At 43.0% G+C, this 16,140-nt stretch overlaps 1 protein-coding gene across 1 annotated transcript in view; it reads right to left on the bottom strand.

The window, feature by feature from the left end:
* COQ10A (coenzyme Q10A) overlaps positions 1–16,140 on the bottom strand; it is a 42,485-nt gene that overhangs the window by 11,495 nt on the left and 14,850 nt on the right. The window contains exons 3-4 of the mRNA XM_044286606.1: positions 12,504–12,696; positions 8,801–8,902 (exon numbers count right to left, since the gene is read on the bottom strand). Of these exons, the coding sequence (XP_044142541.1) occupies positions 8,801–8,902; positions 12,504–12,696 (295 nt within the window). The remainder of the gene's footprint in view (positions 1–8,800; positions 8,903–12,503; positions 12,697–16,140) is intronic.

Below are 16,140 nucleotides of genomic sequence, written 5' to 3'. Positions count from 1 at the left end.
AATATATAGACAGACTACTCAAACCTGTAATAAAGTAACCAAAAAGTAAATAAAAGATAGTAAACTATAAAAATAATTGCAAATTTGGAATAGAACCCCAATTGGATTTTAGGCACCTTAGACGTACAATCATTATACACAATTATTGATCATGGACAGGGTATAAAAGCGATGAAGACACAATTGGAAAAAAGTCATTTTTAAAGCAGGACGAATCCAGGAGGAGTAGAATTTATCTTAATGCACAATTATTTTTGCTTTGGATCGGAATCTTACCTCCAGGTCAGAGAACAGCCATGGGCACCAGGTTCGCCCCCAGTTATGCAAACCTCTATGTCCCAGTGGGAAGATCGATATATAGAACATAGACTGGGGACGGACCTGGTGCTATGGCGTAGGTACATTGACGACATCATATTTATTTGGCAGAAGGGACAACTAGAACTCCAAGCATTCCTTGAAGAAATTAATAACAACTTGATTAATTAGCATTTTTCATCCAATATAAGCAAACATCAAATGGAATTTTTAGATTTACAAATCAGAGTAGAGAATAATAAATTTACCTGCTGTACGTTTCAAAAACCAACAGCAAGAAATAGTTTTATCCTCCACTCCAGTTGTTATTTACCCAGATGGTTGTTAAACATCCCAGAAGGTCAATTCAGATGTCTAAAACGTGATGCAAAATTACTGAAAGATCAATTCCTTGCCAAAGAATACCCTCTCACAAAGGTAGAAACATCTCTAGCCAAACTAAGAGAGCTTGATAGAAATACCTTCTTTATTGCTGAAAACGCTAAAAAAAAAAAAAAATTACAGGAAATGTATGGTGTTTCATCCTTATATTACCATTAGGGCTGCAACGATTAATTGATATAAATCGATAATATTCGATAACTGGATTCGTTGCAGACGAATCCAGTTATCGAATAATCGTCCGATTCGTTGTCGGCGCCGTTTACCCGCTTTCGCCCGCCCCTTCATCAGACTTGCATAAATTACATACACATCATCGCCGTCCTCAGCCACCCAGGCTCAGCCTCTTCCTCCTCGCTCGATGCAGACTCCGCCCACCGACGCTGAAGTCACGTGTCACAGAGCCTCTGAGCGCAGTGTGTGAGCGGCGCGAAAGTCTCTCTCCTCAGCTCAGGGCGCGAAACTAAGGCTCCTCAGCTCAGTCCCACTCCCTCTGGACTGGCTCTCAAGGTAATGTCTGGTCACTGGTGCAACTCTACATGTATTATGACGGGCTGCACGTGGCCCCAATTATGAATGATTATGTCCACCCTGTCGTCCATGCTCCCTGCCTGCCTGCAACTAGCCACCACAAATTTGAAATAGCAGGCAGTGGGGAATGGGGATGAGTCTCAGTCAGACAAGTGACTGCCATGAACAGTGCACTCTGCAGTTACTGTATGGGGGGAGCAAAAGGACTGCACTCACTGACTGCAGACATGAGGCATGAGCGCAGCAGCCACAATAGGATACAGTGGGGGCAGCAGGCCAGCAGCCACGCAGACGGTCTACTGTATACTGTGTGGGGGGCCACAAGGAGACATATTATGAGGGCAGCAGTAGCAGTCTGTGCGTGTCTGCTGACCCATAATGTCTCTCCACTCTCCATGTCTCCTTGTGTCCCCCATATACAGTAATATCTTGTTGTCTCGCAGCCCCTCGCTGCCTTCGGTAGGCCAGTTGCCCGCTGTATAATGTGCCCTGCTTAGGGCTCATTATGTCACTGCTGCTTTTTCTGTCCCTATTAGGTGGCGGTCTAGTAACTTAGGTCTACTACTTCCAGAGAACAGTGGTGCGGAGTCGGACTGCGGTGCAGTAATTCACCTGAGAGAGACATTGCAAGGTGAGGCAGGGCTGTGGTGGGTCAGGTGGGGGGAGCAGTAGTGGATACATTTTTGTTAATATGCTGCTGCTCTTTTTTCTGTCCCTATTAGGCGACGATCTAGTAAGGTCAGGTCTACCTGGTCTACCACTTCCAGAGAACAGTGGTGCGGACTGCGGTCTACGGTGCAGTAATTCCCCTGAGAGAGACACTGCAAGGTGAGGCAGGGCTGTGGTGGGTCAGGTGTGGGGAGCAGTAGTGGATACATTTTTGTTAATATGCTGCTGCTCTTTTTTCTGTCCCCATTAGGTGACGGTCTTGTACTTCCAAGTTCCAGAGAACAGTGGTGCGGTGCAGCAGTACGAGAATTCCCAATCCCCTGAGAGAGACATTGCAAGGTGAGGCAGGGCTGTGGTGGGTCAGGTGTGGGGAGTCAGAAGTGGATACATTTTTGTTAATATGCTGCTACTGGTTTTTTTTCTGTCCCTATAGGTGACGGTCTAGTAAGGTCTACTGTGCCAGAGAACAGTGGTGCGGTGCAGTACGAGAATTCCCCTGAGAGAGACACTTCAAGGTGAGGCAGGGCTGTGGTGGGTCAGGTGTGGGGAGTCAGAAGTGGATACATTTTTGTTAATATGCTGCTGCTCTTTTTTCTGTCCTTAGGAACTGCATTATGGCTGATGCAGGTGAGACTGTGACCCCTGAGAAAAGCAGGCGGACAAAGTCATGCAAGGCATGGGAGCACTTCACTCAACATCCGTCTAACAAGTTGGTTGTCTGCAAAGTCTGCAAAATCTGCAAAGCAGCGCTGGCGTGGCACGGCAGCACAACCGCAATGAACGAGCACTTGAGGAGGAAACACGTTGGCGTCACAGAGGAAGGAATAACCCCGTAAGTAATAATATGATCTGTATTAATTTATGCAGGTAAAAAGCTCTTTCTGTCAAACCTACTCATTTACGTGAGTAAGTTAGACAGAAATAGATTTTTACTAATATATTTCTTTTTCAATCATTTTCAGTAAGAAGCAGCGCTCCATAAGTGAATTTCTGCATGTAAATCCCCCATGTACACCAGCACAAGCTTCTGTTCTCACAGATGCTGTATTAAAAATGTTAGTCACTGACATGCGACCACTGTCCATGGTTGAAGACAAAGGATTCCAGAGCATGGTCAGTGCACTAAATCCTTCATACAAGCTCCCATCAAGAACCCATTTCACCACACTAATGGAGAGGAAGTACAGGGAGACCTTTTCAGCATGTGACAGATACCATTAACCATAATGAGAGCAGAATAGCGTTGACTGCAGACATATGGACCAGCGTAGCAACTGAGGCTTACCTTGGCATAACATGCCACTACATAGGGGATGATTGGAAGATGAATTCCATCAGTCTGACAACCATGCCCCTGGAGGAGAGACATACAGCTGCACACATTGCAGAATGGTTAGAGGAGGTTTTGGAGAGATTTCAAATTCCACCTAAAAAAATGATTGCCCTTGTCCATGACAATGCTGCAAACATGGTGGCTGCTGAGAACATCCTGGAGGAGAAGCATGGATGGTCCAGTATCCGGTGCACTGGCCACACTTTGCAGCTTGTTATTAATGGTGCAATGAAAAATGCAGTTATTGATAGAGCTGTCAGTGCTGCCAGATGACTGGTTGAACACTTTAAAAAAAGTGAATTAGCCAGCACCAAGTTGAAAGAGAAGCAGAAGCAGATGGGTACAGCAGATCATAAGCTTGTGCAAGATGTCAGCACCAGATGGAACAGCACTTACTATATGGCCGATAGACTCCTTGAGCAAAGGTGGCCAGTTACTGCAACCTTGTCAGACCTATCAGTTACTTTAAAGGCCAAACATTATCGTGATCTAAAGCCAGAACAGTGGACTGTTCTTGAGGAGCTTTGTACAGCACTTAAGCCTTTTGAGTGTGCCACTGTGTTCATGAGTGGGCAAGAGTATCCATCTCTAGCTTCCCTTCCTGCAATTGTCAAGGGGTTGTTGAGGTCCACTGAGCGTGCTTCCTTTGAAACTGCAGCCATGAGGAGCTTCCAAGCTACAGTAAAGGACCAGCTTCACAGCAGATGGCATGATATCCTATCAGAACAGGTTCTAAATCCTGTCATATTTTCCACTGCACTGGACCCAAGATTTAGGAAGCTGAAGTTTCTGACACCTGAACAAATTATAAATGTGCAGGCAAAAGTGCAGACAGAGCTGCTTGCGCTAAGAAGAACCCAGCTCCTGGAAGAGCAGCAGGAAACTAGCACGTCTACTGCGACAGCTGACGCTGAGCCAGGACCTTCAACACCAAGAACATCAATACTGGAGAGTCTCTTCGAGTCTGGTGGCAGCAGTGAAGAGGACACCGAGGCACAACACATGGAGGAGGATATTAACACAGTCATCCGAAATGAAGTACAGTCCAATTTTGCTGAGAAGCCTCTCCACAATGATGGCAACCCTTTGAGCTGGTGGAAGTCTAACGAAGACAGGTATCCTACATTGGTTAAACTTGCAAGATCATACTTGTGTATCCTAGGTACATCCACACCATCGGAACGCCTCTTCTCAGCAACGGGCAACATAGCGTGTAAGAAGAGAGCTAGCCTCAGCCCTGACCATGTGGATATGTTGTCTTTTTTACATTGTAATGCCAAATTTTTATAATTATGTAACTCTTAAAATTGTTTTAATATGGCTTTTATACATATTTTTACAAGTAAAATGACATAATCCCATTACTTTGAGTTTTTGTCGTTTTTCAAATTAATCGTAGAAATTAAATCGGCAACTAATCGATTATTCAAATAATCGTTAGCTGCAGCCCTAATTACCATTCAATGCTCAATATAAAAAAGTAGAAGGGATCATTAGAAAACACTGGCACCATATTCAAAAAAGACACACTGATAGGCCCCTCCATTGCCATTAAACCACAGATTTACACAAAAGCACCAAATTTAGGACTAAAAGTCGCCCCATCCATCAAACCACACAATAAGACAAGAAGGCTAAAATTAAGAGGTTTCTATATTGTAATAAATGTGGCAACTGCAAAATAACCTCCTTCCAGAAAAAGAGAGAAAAACTATACTCAACAACAACCCCGTTTGAACATTAAATAAGAGAATTCCTTACCTGTAATAGCACGAGTGTCATCTACATGATAGTGTCCCTGCAAAAAACAATATATAGGGAGAACGAAAAGGACTCTTAAAAAACGAATATCGGAACATATCAATAATATCAGGAATGGGTATGAAAAACATTCACTTTTGAAACACTTTAAGCTACACCATAACCAGGATCCAACGCGTTTATCCTTTGCACCTATTAAAATGGTGGTGGAACACTGAAGGGGAGTGAATCACGTTATGAAAATATCACGTACAGAATAAAAATATATATTTGAATTTAACACACTTATACCGGAAGGGCTTAATGCAGACCTTGAATTGTTCGGCTACTTATAGACTCCTGGGGCGGGCGCCCCTGGCCGACGGAGGATCGGCGTCTGGCTGTTTATCAGCACTCCAACCCTCCCTCGGTAGAAGGCCCCCGTCCCCCCGTCTACCATCTATGCAGATAAAGAATTCACATATACTGAATATACGGTATCTGTCAAGCAACAATAGAAATAAGAAAAATGGAAATGAAAATAGAAAAAAAAAAACACAAAAAATAAGAAGGACCTAAGAACAACTAGGATACTACGTTTTACACATGAAGTCCCTATGTCCCCTTTTTCAATGTTTATCTAGAAGAAATGTTTCTCCTTGAGTAAGACTTATTTTAATAGAGTAACGTTTGATATTTGTAAAGAAATATGTAATGGAAGGGTTATAATGCCCATATAATATATACAAAAAAAACACATGTAATGAAAAAAACCGCAGCGTTACCGCTTTGGAATATTACATTGGAATATATGAGGTACTGCCCATCCAGGACTTTTGATAATTGAGAATGGAAGATATGCAAGAGAAAAAAAAAAAAAAAAGGAAGACAAACTATAAATTGTCTGAGTAAAAGAAAATACAATATCCATTTCTGATTCTGTGTAACCAAAGATGGGGTATAAAAAAAAAGCCTTATGGGTATACGCGGGTAACCACTGACGGAGTCAGATCGGGACTCAGAAACTCATCTGGTGACTAGTGACTATACCCGCATACCCCATGATATAGACAGATAACATTCAATAAGGCTGAGTTCACACGGGCGTGACGGATATGTTCAGGATGCGTCCCGGGTGTACTGCAGCAAACCCGCGCAAGTAGGTACCCAATTGCAGTCAGTTTTGACTGCGATTGCGTTCCATTGTTCAGTTTTTATCACGCGGGTGCAGCAGCATCTTGGTTGCCATGGTTACCGATCAGAGCCCCAGCAATGATGGGGGGGGGCCAGGCAGCAGTCATGTACACAGTTCTTTTAGTATATTCTAACCTGAAGCGTCCCCATCACTCAGCTCTGAAAAAAGCTTTTATGCAGACGGATCTGAGGATTCGTCTGTGTAAAAGTAGCCTACGGCCACGGACCACGGACGCGGATGCCAATCTTGTGTGCATCCGTGTTTTTTCACGGACCCGTTGGCTTGAATGGGTCCGTGAACCGATGTCCGTAAAAAAAAAAAAAAAAAAAAAATAGGACAGGTCCTATTTTTTTTTTTTACGGACAGGATACACGGATCACGGTCTCGGCTGCAAAACGGTGCATTTTCTGATTTTTCCACGAACCCATTGAAAGTCAATGGGTCCGCGAAAAAAAACTGAAAACGGCCGTGTGCATGAGGCCTAAAGTAGTAAGAAGAGACCGGCAGCTACGCAATCAGGAGGAGAAGGGGAGTTAATAATTATTTTTTTTTAACCCTCAACTGACCACCTACTAAGCGTTCTGTATTAACGAATGCTATTATTTTCCCTTATAACCATGTTATAAGGGAAAATAATACAGTGAATAGACTGTCACCTAGCAACCGTGCGTGAAAAATCGCACCGCATCCGCACTTGATTGTGATTTTCACTCAGCCCCGTTCACTTCTATGGGGCCTGCGTTGCGTTAAAAAATGCACAATATAGAGCATACTGAGATTTTCACGCAACGCATAAGTGATGCGTAAAATAATCACCGCTCATGTGCACAGCCCCATAGAAGTGAATGGGTCCGGATTCAGTACGAGTGCAATGCGTTTACCCCATACATTGCACCCGCGCGGAAATCTCGCCCGTGTGAACTCAGCCCAACCCTTTTGGAAGCGCTTCCAACTACAACACTGTCTTTTCAGTGATCGGCAAATCCGCTGTAAAAGACCGGCATGATACACGTGGGACGCTGAAGGAGTGACATCCCACCCACATGGTACACTCATCGGGGAATCCCAGAAGAGAAGCCGGGCCTGCATGATCGGCAGCAAGCCGTGAAGACGCCAAGACAGGTAACGGCAGTTTGGGATATTGGAAGTACAGCTACGTGAGACGCCGGGGTTAGCACAATACCCAACTGCATATAATCTATTTATACCTGTATATGATCAAACCGCTGTGGTGGAGAAAGACCTCCATTAATACTATTAAAGCATAGCCAGATGGGATGAACTGTGATTGACATCACTAAACTCTGCCACCATAAAGGATTGACTGTGATTCTCATATATAACTGATTGTGGCCATCAATACATTAGACCTTTGATTCTAACCACTACATACAGCTATACCAGTCAACAAGATGGTATATTTATAAGGACGGCAATTAGCCGGTATTGACCACCAGATTTTTAATGCGTTTTTCCCCAGACATTTTAGGAGGACACAACGTCACTTTTATTTGTCCAATATCTGTCTTGACAATAATAAGAAATATTGACTTGATATTTATAGGAGATATTTTTTGCCTCTAGGGGCATATTTCCTGCATTTACAGTTTTATCCATATCTTGTGTAACACACAACTTTTTATCTTGTATTTTTATTTACATCTTTATTGTATTCCGTATATTAGTGTTAGCAATAGAATAAAATATTCAGTAACTTATATATCTTTCTCTGCTTGCGACTAGATGTAGGGTGCCTGTCTATACAGCTTTAATACTCAAAAACAAAAAACTGTTTCTGGTCATTAACTCTTATTTTTTTGGCAGCTCGGATGCGGACCCATTCACTTCAATGGGGCCGCAAAAGATGCAGACAGCAATCCGTGTGCTGTCCGCATCCGTTGCATAGCCCCGCAAAAAAAAAAAAAAATATTATAATAAATATATATATATATATATATATATATATATATATATATATATATATATATATATATATATATATATATATATATTAACAACAACAACAACAACAACGTCCTATTCTTGTACGCGCTTTGAGAACAAGAATAGGCAGTTATATGCAAAGGCTGTCCGTGCCGTTCTGCAAATTGCGGAACGCGCACGGACGCCACCCGTGTTTTGCGGATCCGCAATTTGCGGACTGAAAAACACACCACGGTCGTGTGCATGCGGCCTTAGTCCCACAAGGACTTTGACATGCAATTGTTTGATCGCTTCTATAATCTGTACAAAAACTTCTGGAAAAAAAAAGGGGGGGGGGGGGGGGGCTTGGTTTAAAAGTTGCTCAAAAGGCCCACTTCTTCAGAAACTGACCTACGCTACTCAACTGTATATGCAGTTTCCATCTTCACCTGTTAGCTGCTTTTTTCCCTTGCAGACGGCATGCCGAAGCGAGCAGCACCTTCTCGCTCTCTCTCTCTCTCTCTCTCTCTGTACCAGTCAGTCACTCAGTAAGCTCATGCTTTCTTTCATGGTTTAGGTTCTATATTTAAACATTTTCTTTCAGGTTCCTTGATAGTTGATCACCCATCCCCCAAATTGGAATAAACTATAGAATAATATAATATAATATATGGTATAGGAGGAGGAATTAGAAAACAAATGTAACATACCGAAAAGTCTACAGTGCACGTACGAGGGTAACCAGGGATGCCAGGACTAAAGCGCCAAATAGTCTCCAAATGGTTAAAAAGACGACCATCCGTACAAACAGCCTGAAAATATAATGGATATAAGAAGAAAGTGAATGTCCTTATCACAGCACAATGCAGAATTCTCAGCGACCAGACTCAGTTGGGACAGGTTCCAATGTTCCTGGCACAAAGCAATCTCAAGTAATACTGGTCTCCGTCCATGTCTTGTGACCTTGAAATCTACCTTACCCTTTAAAAGGCTGCAAAACGTATTTGGAACATGGCCAACCTGGCAGAGGCCCTGGCAGATTTATGCGCAGTGAAGAAAGACACAATGAAATCCTACCGTAGATGAGGTGGATGCGTGCCAGAGGATCCAGAACGTACAGCCCCCCAAGATACAGTATTAAGGGGGAGTTCACATCAACGTTTCACTTTCCATTTTAACAATCCGGTCAAATGGAAAATAATGGAACTGCTAAAACTGAACACTTTAAATGCATTCTATTTTGATACGTGCTCATAGAGTTCAATAGAAAAAACACAAAAAACAAAGCAGCATTCCATTCCATCAGGTTTCCGTTATTTTGGATGAAAAAAAAAAAAAAAAAGTCCTGCAGACAGATCAAAATGGAATACATTTAAGGCTACTTTAACATCTGCGCTTTCCCTTTCCGCTATTGAGATCCGTGCTAGTATGTCAATAGCGGGGGAAAAACGCTTCAGTTTTGTCCCCATTCATTCTCAATGGGGACAAAACTGAACTAAAAGGAAACAGAGTGCACCAGAATGCATTATGTTCCGTTTCATTGCGTTCCGATCACGGACAGAATAACGCTGCAAGCAGCATCTCTGAGTGCGTCCTGGGAAACTGATCAAGACGGATCCGTCATGACTCGCAATGCAAGTCAATGGTGACGGATCCGTTTTCTCTGACACAAGAAAACGGATCCGTCCCCCATTGACTTACCAGCACAAACTCTGGTGTGGAAGTAGCCAATGTGTTTAGTTTTGCTTTCTGTTTTAGCAATGCCATTATTTTCGTTTTAATCACATTTGAACGGATTGCTAAAACGGAAAGTGAAAGGCTCATGGGAACTCCCCCTAACACCGGGTATGACTGCATACAAGATTACAGTTGGTTTCTGTGCAGCAAATTTAATGGATATTTGATATTTCATTGTCATTTGCTTTTATGTAACTAAGGCTACTTTCACATTTGCGTTCGGGGCTCCGCTTGTGAGTTCCGTTTAAAGGCTCTCACAAGCGGCCCCGAACGCATCCGTCCAGCCCTAATGCATTCTGAGTGGATGCGGATCCGCTCAGAATGCATCAGTCTGGCAGCGTTTGGGCTCCGCTCCGCTCAGCAGGCAGACACCTGAACGCTGCTTGCAGCGTTCGGGTGTCCGCCTGGCCGTGCGGAGGAAAACGGATCCGTCCAGACTTACAATGGAAGTCAATGGGGACGGATCCGTTTGCATTTGACACTATATGGCTCAATTTTCAAACTGATCCGTCCCCCATTGACTTTCAATGTAAAGTCAAAACAGATCCGTTTGCATTACCATAAAAAAAATTAAAAAAAATTTTTTTGTTTTTGTTTATGGTAATGCAAAAGGGTCCGTTCTGAACGGATCTAAGCGTTTGCATTATAGGTGCGGATCCGTCTGTGCAGATACCAGACGGATCCGCTCCGAACAAAAGTGTGAAAGTAGCCTAAACCATATACATTGCATTATGAAAAGATCTGCAACAAGTCATCATACTTTTCAAAATCTCTGCTTGCTTGCAGTGAACAGAAAGAATCAGGATTTTACATCAAAGGACCGAATCTGCGCAGGGCTTGCCTCAGTGTTTCGGATCGGGTTTCAGGCTCTGAAACTTCGAAGGTACGGTCACACGGTTGTTGCAGGAGTGGATTCGAAAAGTGGAGACACAAGCCCTGATTTATCAACAGGGGATAGTTTGAAGTGGGTCTGTAAGGCCAATTTCACACGAGCTAATTTAGTCCATGAAATATGCTCTGTGTGACAGCAGTGTTTCCCAGACAGAACGCTGCTCCTGTGACACAAACTCACGGAATTATATTATAATAATTTATAATGCCGTGTGTTCCTGCTCTGAACTGTACTCACATAATGCCATCAGTACAATTCAGTACAGCAGAAGTCAGGTAGGAACACACAGTATTATAAATCATTATAATGCCGTGGGTTTGTAAATACGCTTGTGTGAAATTGGCCTAAAGCTAAAGGTCTGTGAGCCAAACTTATAAAAGTGGCACACAGCACTTGTTAAATTTATTTAGGACTTGTCAGGAGCAAAAGATTAACATTGGGCCGGCGGGGGTGCCAAAGTGTCGGACCCCGGACAATCTGATATTCATGACCTAGCCTGAAGATAGGTTGTCAAAATCGTAAACCAGACAAACCCCTTTAATACCTTTTCTCCCTTATGATCCAATGTCTGATTTTGGCTTAAAAAACGGCATCAATACACCAGAACGTGCGGCAGCACCCTCAGGGTATGTTCCCACAAGGCAGCTATGCCACAGACTTTCCACCGCGGAACGGTGCGAAAATACGTGCATGGATTTGAAATTCGCTGTATGCCAATTTATGCTGCAGATTTCCACCACACCCTATGCAATGCAAAGGGAGCAGTTCTAGTTACACTCATGCAATCCTCAGGATGAAATCCACATGTCTTAGGCCTCATGCACACGGCCGTTGTTTGGGTCCACATCCGAGCCGCAGTTTTGGCGGCTCAGATGCGGACCCATTCATTTCAATGGAGCCGCAAAAGATGCGTACAGCACTCCTTGTGCTGTCCACGTCAGTGGCTCTGTTCCGCAGCACCGCAAAAAAAATATAACATGTCTTATTCTTGTCCGCGATTTGCGGACAAGAATAGGAATTTATATTGCTTGCGCCCGTTCCGCAAATTGCGGAAGGCAACACGGGCGCCTTCCGTTTTTTGCGGATCCGCGGACCGCAAAAAACGGCACGGTCGTGTGCATGAGGCCTTATGCACATTTTGCAGTAGATTTTTTTTTTGCAGAAATTACATCCACTGGGAACATACCCTTAATGTTTTTATTCACAGACAGTAAGCAGAGAACTTGAAACAGCAAGGAAGTGATGCAGTCAGTACAATTCACGTTATACAATCAATCATCTTGTTCGATTTACAAAACCACGGAACCCTCATTTTTTATTCTCTGTACTTACGTTAATTCCACATTTTCCATCATTAAATCCCATTCATTTATTTTTTATTATAAAAAATTAAACTACCACGCAGTCCATGTATTTTGGCGAGATGCTTCTGCACAGGAAAGCATAGTTCACCATGCTTTTCCATACAGTTAAAAATATATTATACATACAGAAACATAGACAAACCCAACGAGGACCATTAGGACACTTTTGGCCTCTAATCGGATGAATGGAACCATATACCGTTAGATATATTTGACATACACAACGGGAGCCTCCATGGCATATGGCAAATGTGATATATGGTAATATACCAGTATAATATGGCAAAGGCGGTATAGCTGAAATACAAATGAAATCATTCTTAGGTGCAGTCTTATTTTTGCACATTATGGTGCATGCTGCTATATGCTCCTTTCTGTAGAACAACTTATACAAGGCCTTACAATAGATCATACACTCACTTTGACTAAATGAGGGCGCACTAGTGTGAGGATAGACGTATACCGTTCCAGGATGGGTGGGAAGCCCACTTCCAGCTGTGCTTTAGCATATCCAGTACGCTTGGAGATAACGGTGGACGTTTTACACCAAGGCACAAACAGTTTGTATTCTTCCACATTGGACACCACTTCGTACATCTCCTGCATGGAGTACCTGAGGAGTAACAGCAAGCACATCAGAGTCACATAGATCACAATGGCCAAATACTAAGGTTTTTGTAACCCTGGAGGGTAGAAATGTCGCCGGGTGATCGATTACGTGTTTTATAAAGATAATAATGGAGTATACACGACATGGTGGTAGCGAAGATTACAATATTACTATTGCCCCTGTGGAAGCATTTGATTCTGCCCTGTAGCAGGCCACGCCACGTGTTTGAGTTGTCCTGGTGCAACACGGCCGCATACATCTTATGGCTCAGTGCAAACCTATGGCGGCAGCTCTCTGGCAGCGTTTGCATCCACAACCTACAACTGCAGTCGTTATCTAGCATATCAGCCCTAGAGAAGGGGCATTGGAATGCAGACTATAAAATAAAAAAAATCTAAGGTCATCTTTTATATGGAAAGCAAGTAGATGAATTACAGGCTCACAAAACATCTCACATACATATTACATTATGTTCCAGCCTGGCGGCCTTTTTAACGTTTTAAAATGCTTTATTTAAAAAACAAAAAACAAGTTTCAGTTATTTATATATTTTTTAATTTTACAAGTGTTCTTAGTTTGTCACATTTTGTACATGTATTTTTCCTGGCTTTTTCTGTCCTGTACAGAAAGCTATGGGAAAAACTCCATACCTAAAGCATGCTGTGTTTAAAGGGGCTTTCCGGGACTAGAATACTGATGTCCCATCATCAGGATTAGGGATGAGTGAATCGTCTTTGGATGCTTCATCCGAAGTCGATTCGCATAAAACTTTGTTTTAATACTGTACGGAGCGGGCGTTCAATACAAAGGTTTTTTAACAGTAGAAATTAATTTCCAAAGTTATTACACAAAGTCTCACAAGACTTTACGAAGTAATAACTTCGGCTTATCGGAGCCAATACATTCTAATACTGTACAGAGTTCCCGCTCCGTACAGCATTAAAATAAGGTTTTATGCGAATCGAGTTCGAATGAAGCATCTGAAGTCGATTCGCTCATCCCTAATCAGGATAGTTCAAGGGATGGCTAACCCTTCAGCACCCAAGCTGTGGTGAAACTACAACTCTCAGCATGCTCCATTCATTTTTATGGCGTTCTGAGAACAGCCAAGCAAGTGTGCATCTTGAGCGTCGTAGTTTTACCACAGATGGGGTGCAGGAGGTCAGCCGTCATAGGGATAGGTCATCAATACCTGATGAGCAGGAGTCACACTCCTGGCACCCTGCCAATTAGCTGTTTGAAGAGTCCACAGCGTTCATAGGTCACATGATCTAGAAGCAGCTCAGTCCAATTCAAGTGACTGCAATACCAAGCATGGCCACTATACAAACTATGGCGCTGTACTCGGTAAGCTGTGAGGAGGCCACAGCGCTCACTGGAGCACCGTGCTCTCTTCAAAGAGCTGATCGGTGGCAGTGCCCGGTAAAGCAGAACCTAACTAGTAAAACAAAGAGCATTTTCAGGTGCCAAAATACAGCTTATATAAAAAAAAAGTATTTTGTATTACTTGGGCTACTTTCACACTAGTGTTTCTATTTTCTGGTATTGAGTTCTGTCATAGGGTCTCAATATCGGGAAAAAAAATTTTTTCCGTTTCGTCCCCATTCATTGTCAATAGGGACAAAACATAACTGAACAGAACGAAGTGCACCAAAATGCATTCCGTTCCGTTTGGTTGCGTTCTCCTAACGGAGGTCATAGGATGCGAAGCAAGACTTTCAATGGAGTTAGTGATGGATCTGTCCTTGCTACGTTAAGGCTAGATTTACACTACCGTATGTGTTTTGTGCTCCGAAAATTGCGGATCCGCAAAAAACAAAACAGATGACGTCCATATGGCAACTGTTTTTTTTTGTGGATCCATTGTAACAATGTCTATCCTTGTCTACAAAACGGACAAGAATAGGACATATTCTATCTTTTTTTGCAGGGCTACGGAACGGACATACGGATGCTGTCCACATTTTTTTGTGGACCCATTGAAATAAATTGATCTGCATCCTATCCGGGGGGGGGGAAAAAAAAAAAATAAAAAAAAAAAAAGGGAACGGACACAAACAAAATACTTTCGTGCGAATGTAGCCTAAAGATAATACAACATGATTCGTTCAAAACTGATGCAGATGGTTGTATTATCAGTAATAGAAGCGTTTTTGCTGAAACCTGCCGGATTCAGCAAAAACGCTAGTGTGAAAGTAGCCTTAGAGAAAAGCTGGAAAAATGTCAATGTGCCACAAATATAGAGTCAAATAGGGTAGAGGAGATCTTCTGGGAGGATATGTGTAAGCATATGTAATGCCAGCAGACACAGCAGCTGCATTAGCTTATCATGTCCACTGCAGATACAGCCTCCTGCTGCCGCATACTTTCACTTGCAGGTAGCTTGACATGATCATGCTTGTTTTCTTACATATTGTGTAGTCAATTTTGTATCTTTCCTACAAACGTCAAGAAATGTATACCTAATTATTGCAATTAAAGGATTCCCATCAGAATGTCTAGGTGCAGAGCAGGAGGGTCTCACATAGAAGGGAGTCTGTCCCATATAACACACCAGTCATATGGGCGCCAAACCTCTTAGTCATCTGCTGATCCTCTATTCCTTGGCTGAGCAGGGAGAGGGGGCAGAAATCTGCTACCAGACCACCTTTATTGTAATAGAAGAATTATCATGTTGAAATCCAAAATGTCCAATCCTTCCCCCAACATCTGTATTAGGCCTCATGCACACGACCGTTGTGTGCATCCGTGGCCGCTGTGCCGTTTTCAGTTTTTTTCGCTGACCCATTGACTTTCAATGGGTCCGTGGAAAAATCGGAAAATGCACCGTTTGGCAGCCGCATCCGTGATCCGTGTTTCCTGGCCGTGAAAAAAATAAGACCTGTCCTATTTTTTTTCACGGCGAACGGTTCATGGACCCATTCAAGTCAATGGGTCCGTGAAAAATCACGGATGCACACAAGATTGCCATCCGTGTCCGTGATCCGTGTCCGTTTTTTCCTATCATTTCAATAACAAACTTGACTAGATATTTTTTTTTTTTCATGTCCGTGGATCATGGAAGACCCACGGATGAAAAAACGGTCACGGATCACGGACCTACGGACCCCGTTTTTGCGGACTTTAAAAAAAAACAAAAAAAAACAAAACGGTCGTGTGCATGAGGCCTAACTCATGTAATATCCATGCATAAGGACACATAGACTAGTGCTAGCCTTTCAGTGCTCTCCAGTTCCCCAAATGGAAGCAGCTGCTCCTATATACAGCATAGCTTCAGTAGCTCTCGTGCACTGTAATGGGAGCTATGGAAGCAGCGAGTGCCAGAGCATTCTGCTATTTCCCGGCCAGGTGGTGGTCGGGACTGTCTCCTCTCGCTTTAGTAATGGCTAGACAAACCCTTCACATGGCCCAATGCAGCAAGCGATTATCTGGAAGGAAGCGTTCCTC

This window comes from Bufo gargarizans, chromosome 3, assembly GCF_014858855.1.
Source record: "Bufo gargarizans isolate SCDJY-AF-19 chromosome 3, ASM1485885v1, whole genome shotgun sequence".
Classification (NCBI taxonomy): domain Eukaryota; kingdom Metazoa; phylum Chordata; class Amphibia; order Anura; family Bufonidae; genus Bufo; species Bufo gargarizans.
Note: the sequence above shows the minus strand (reverse complement) of the source record. Positions and strands in the feature narration are given on the sequence as shown.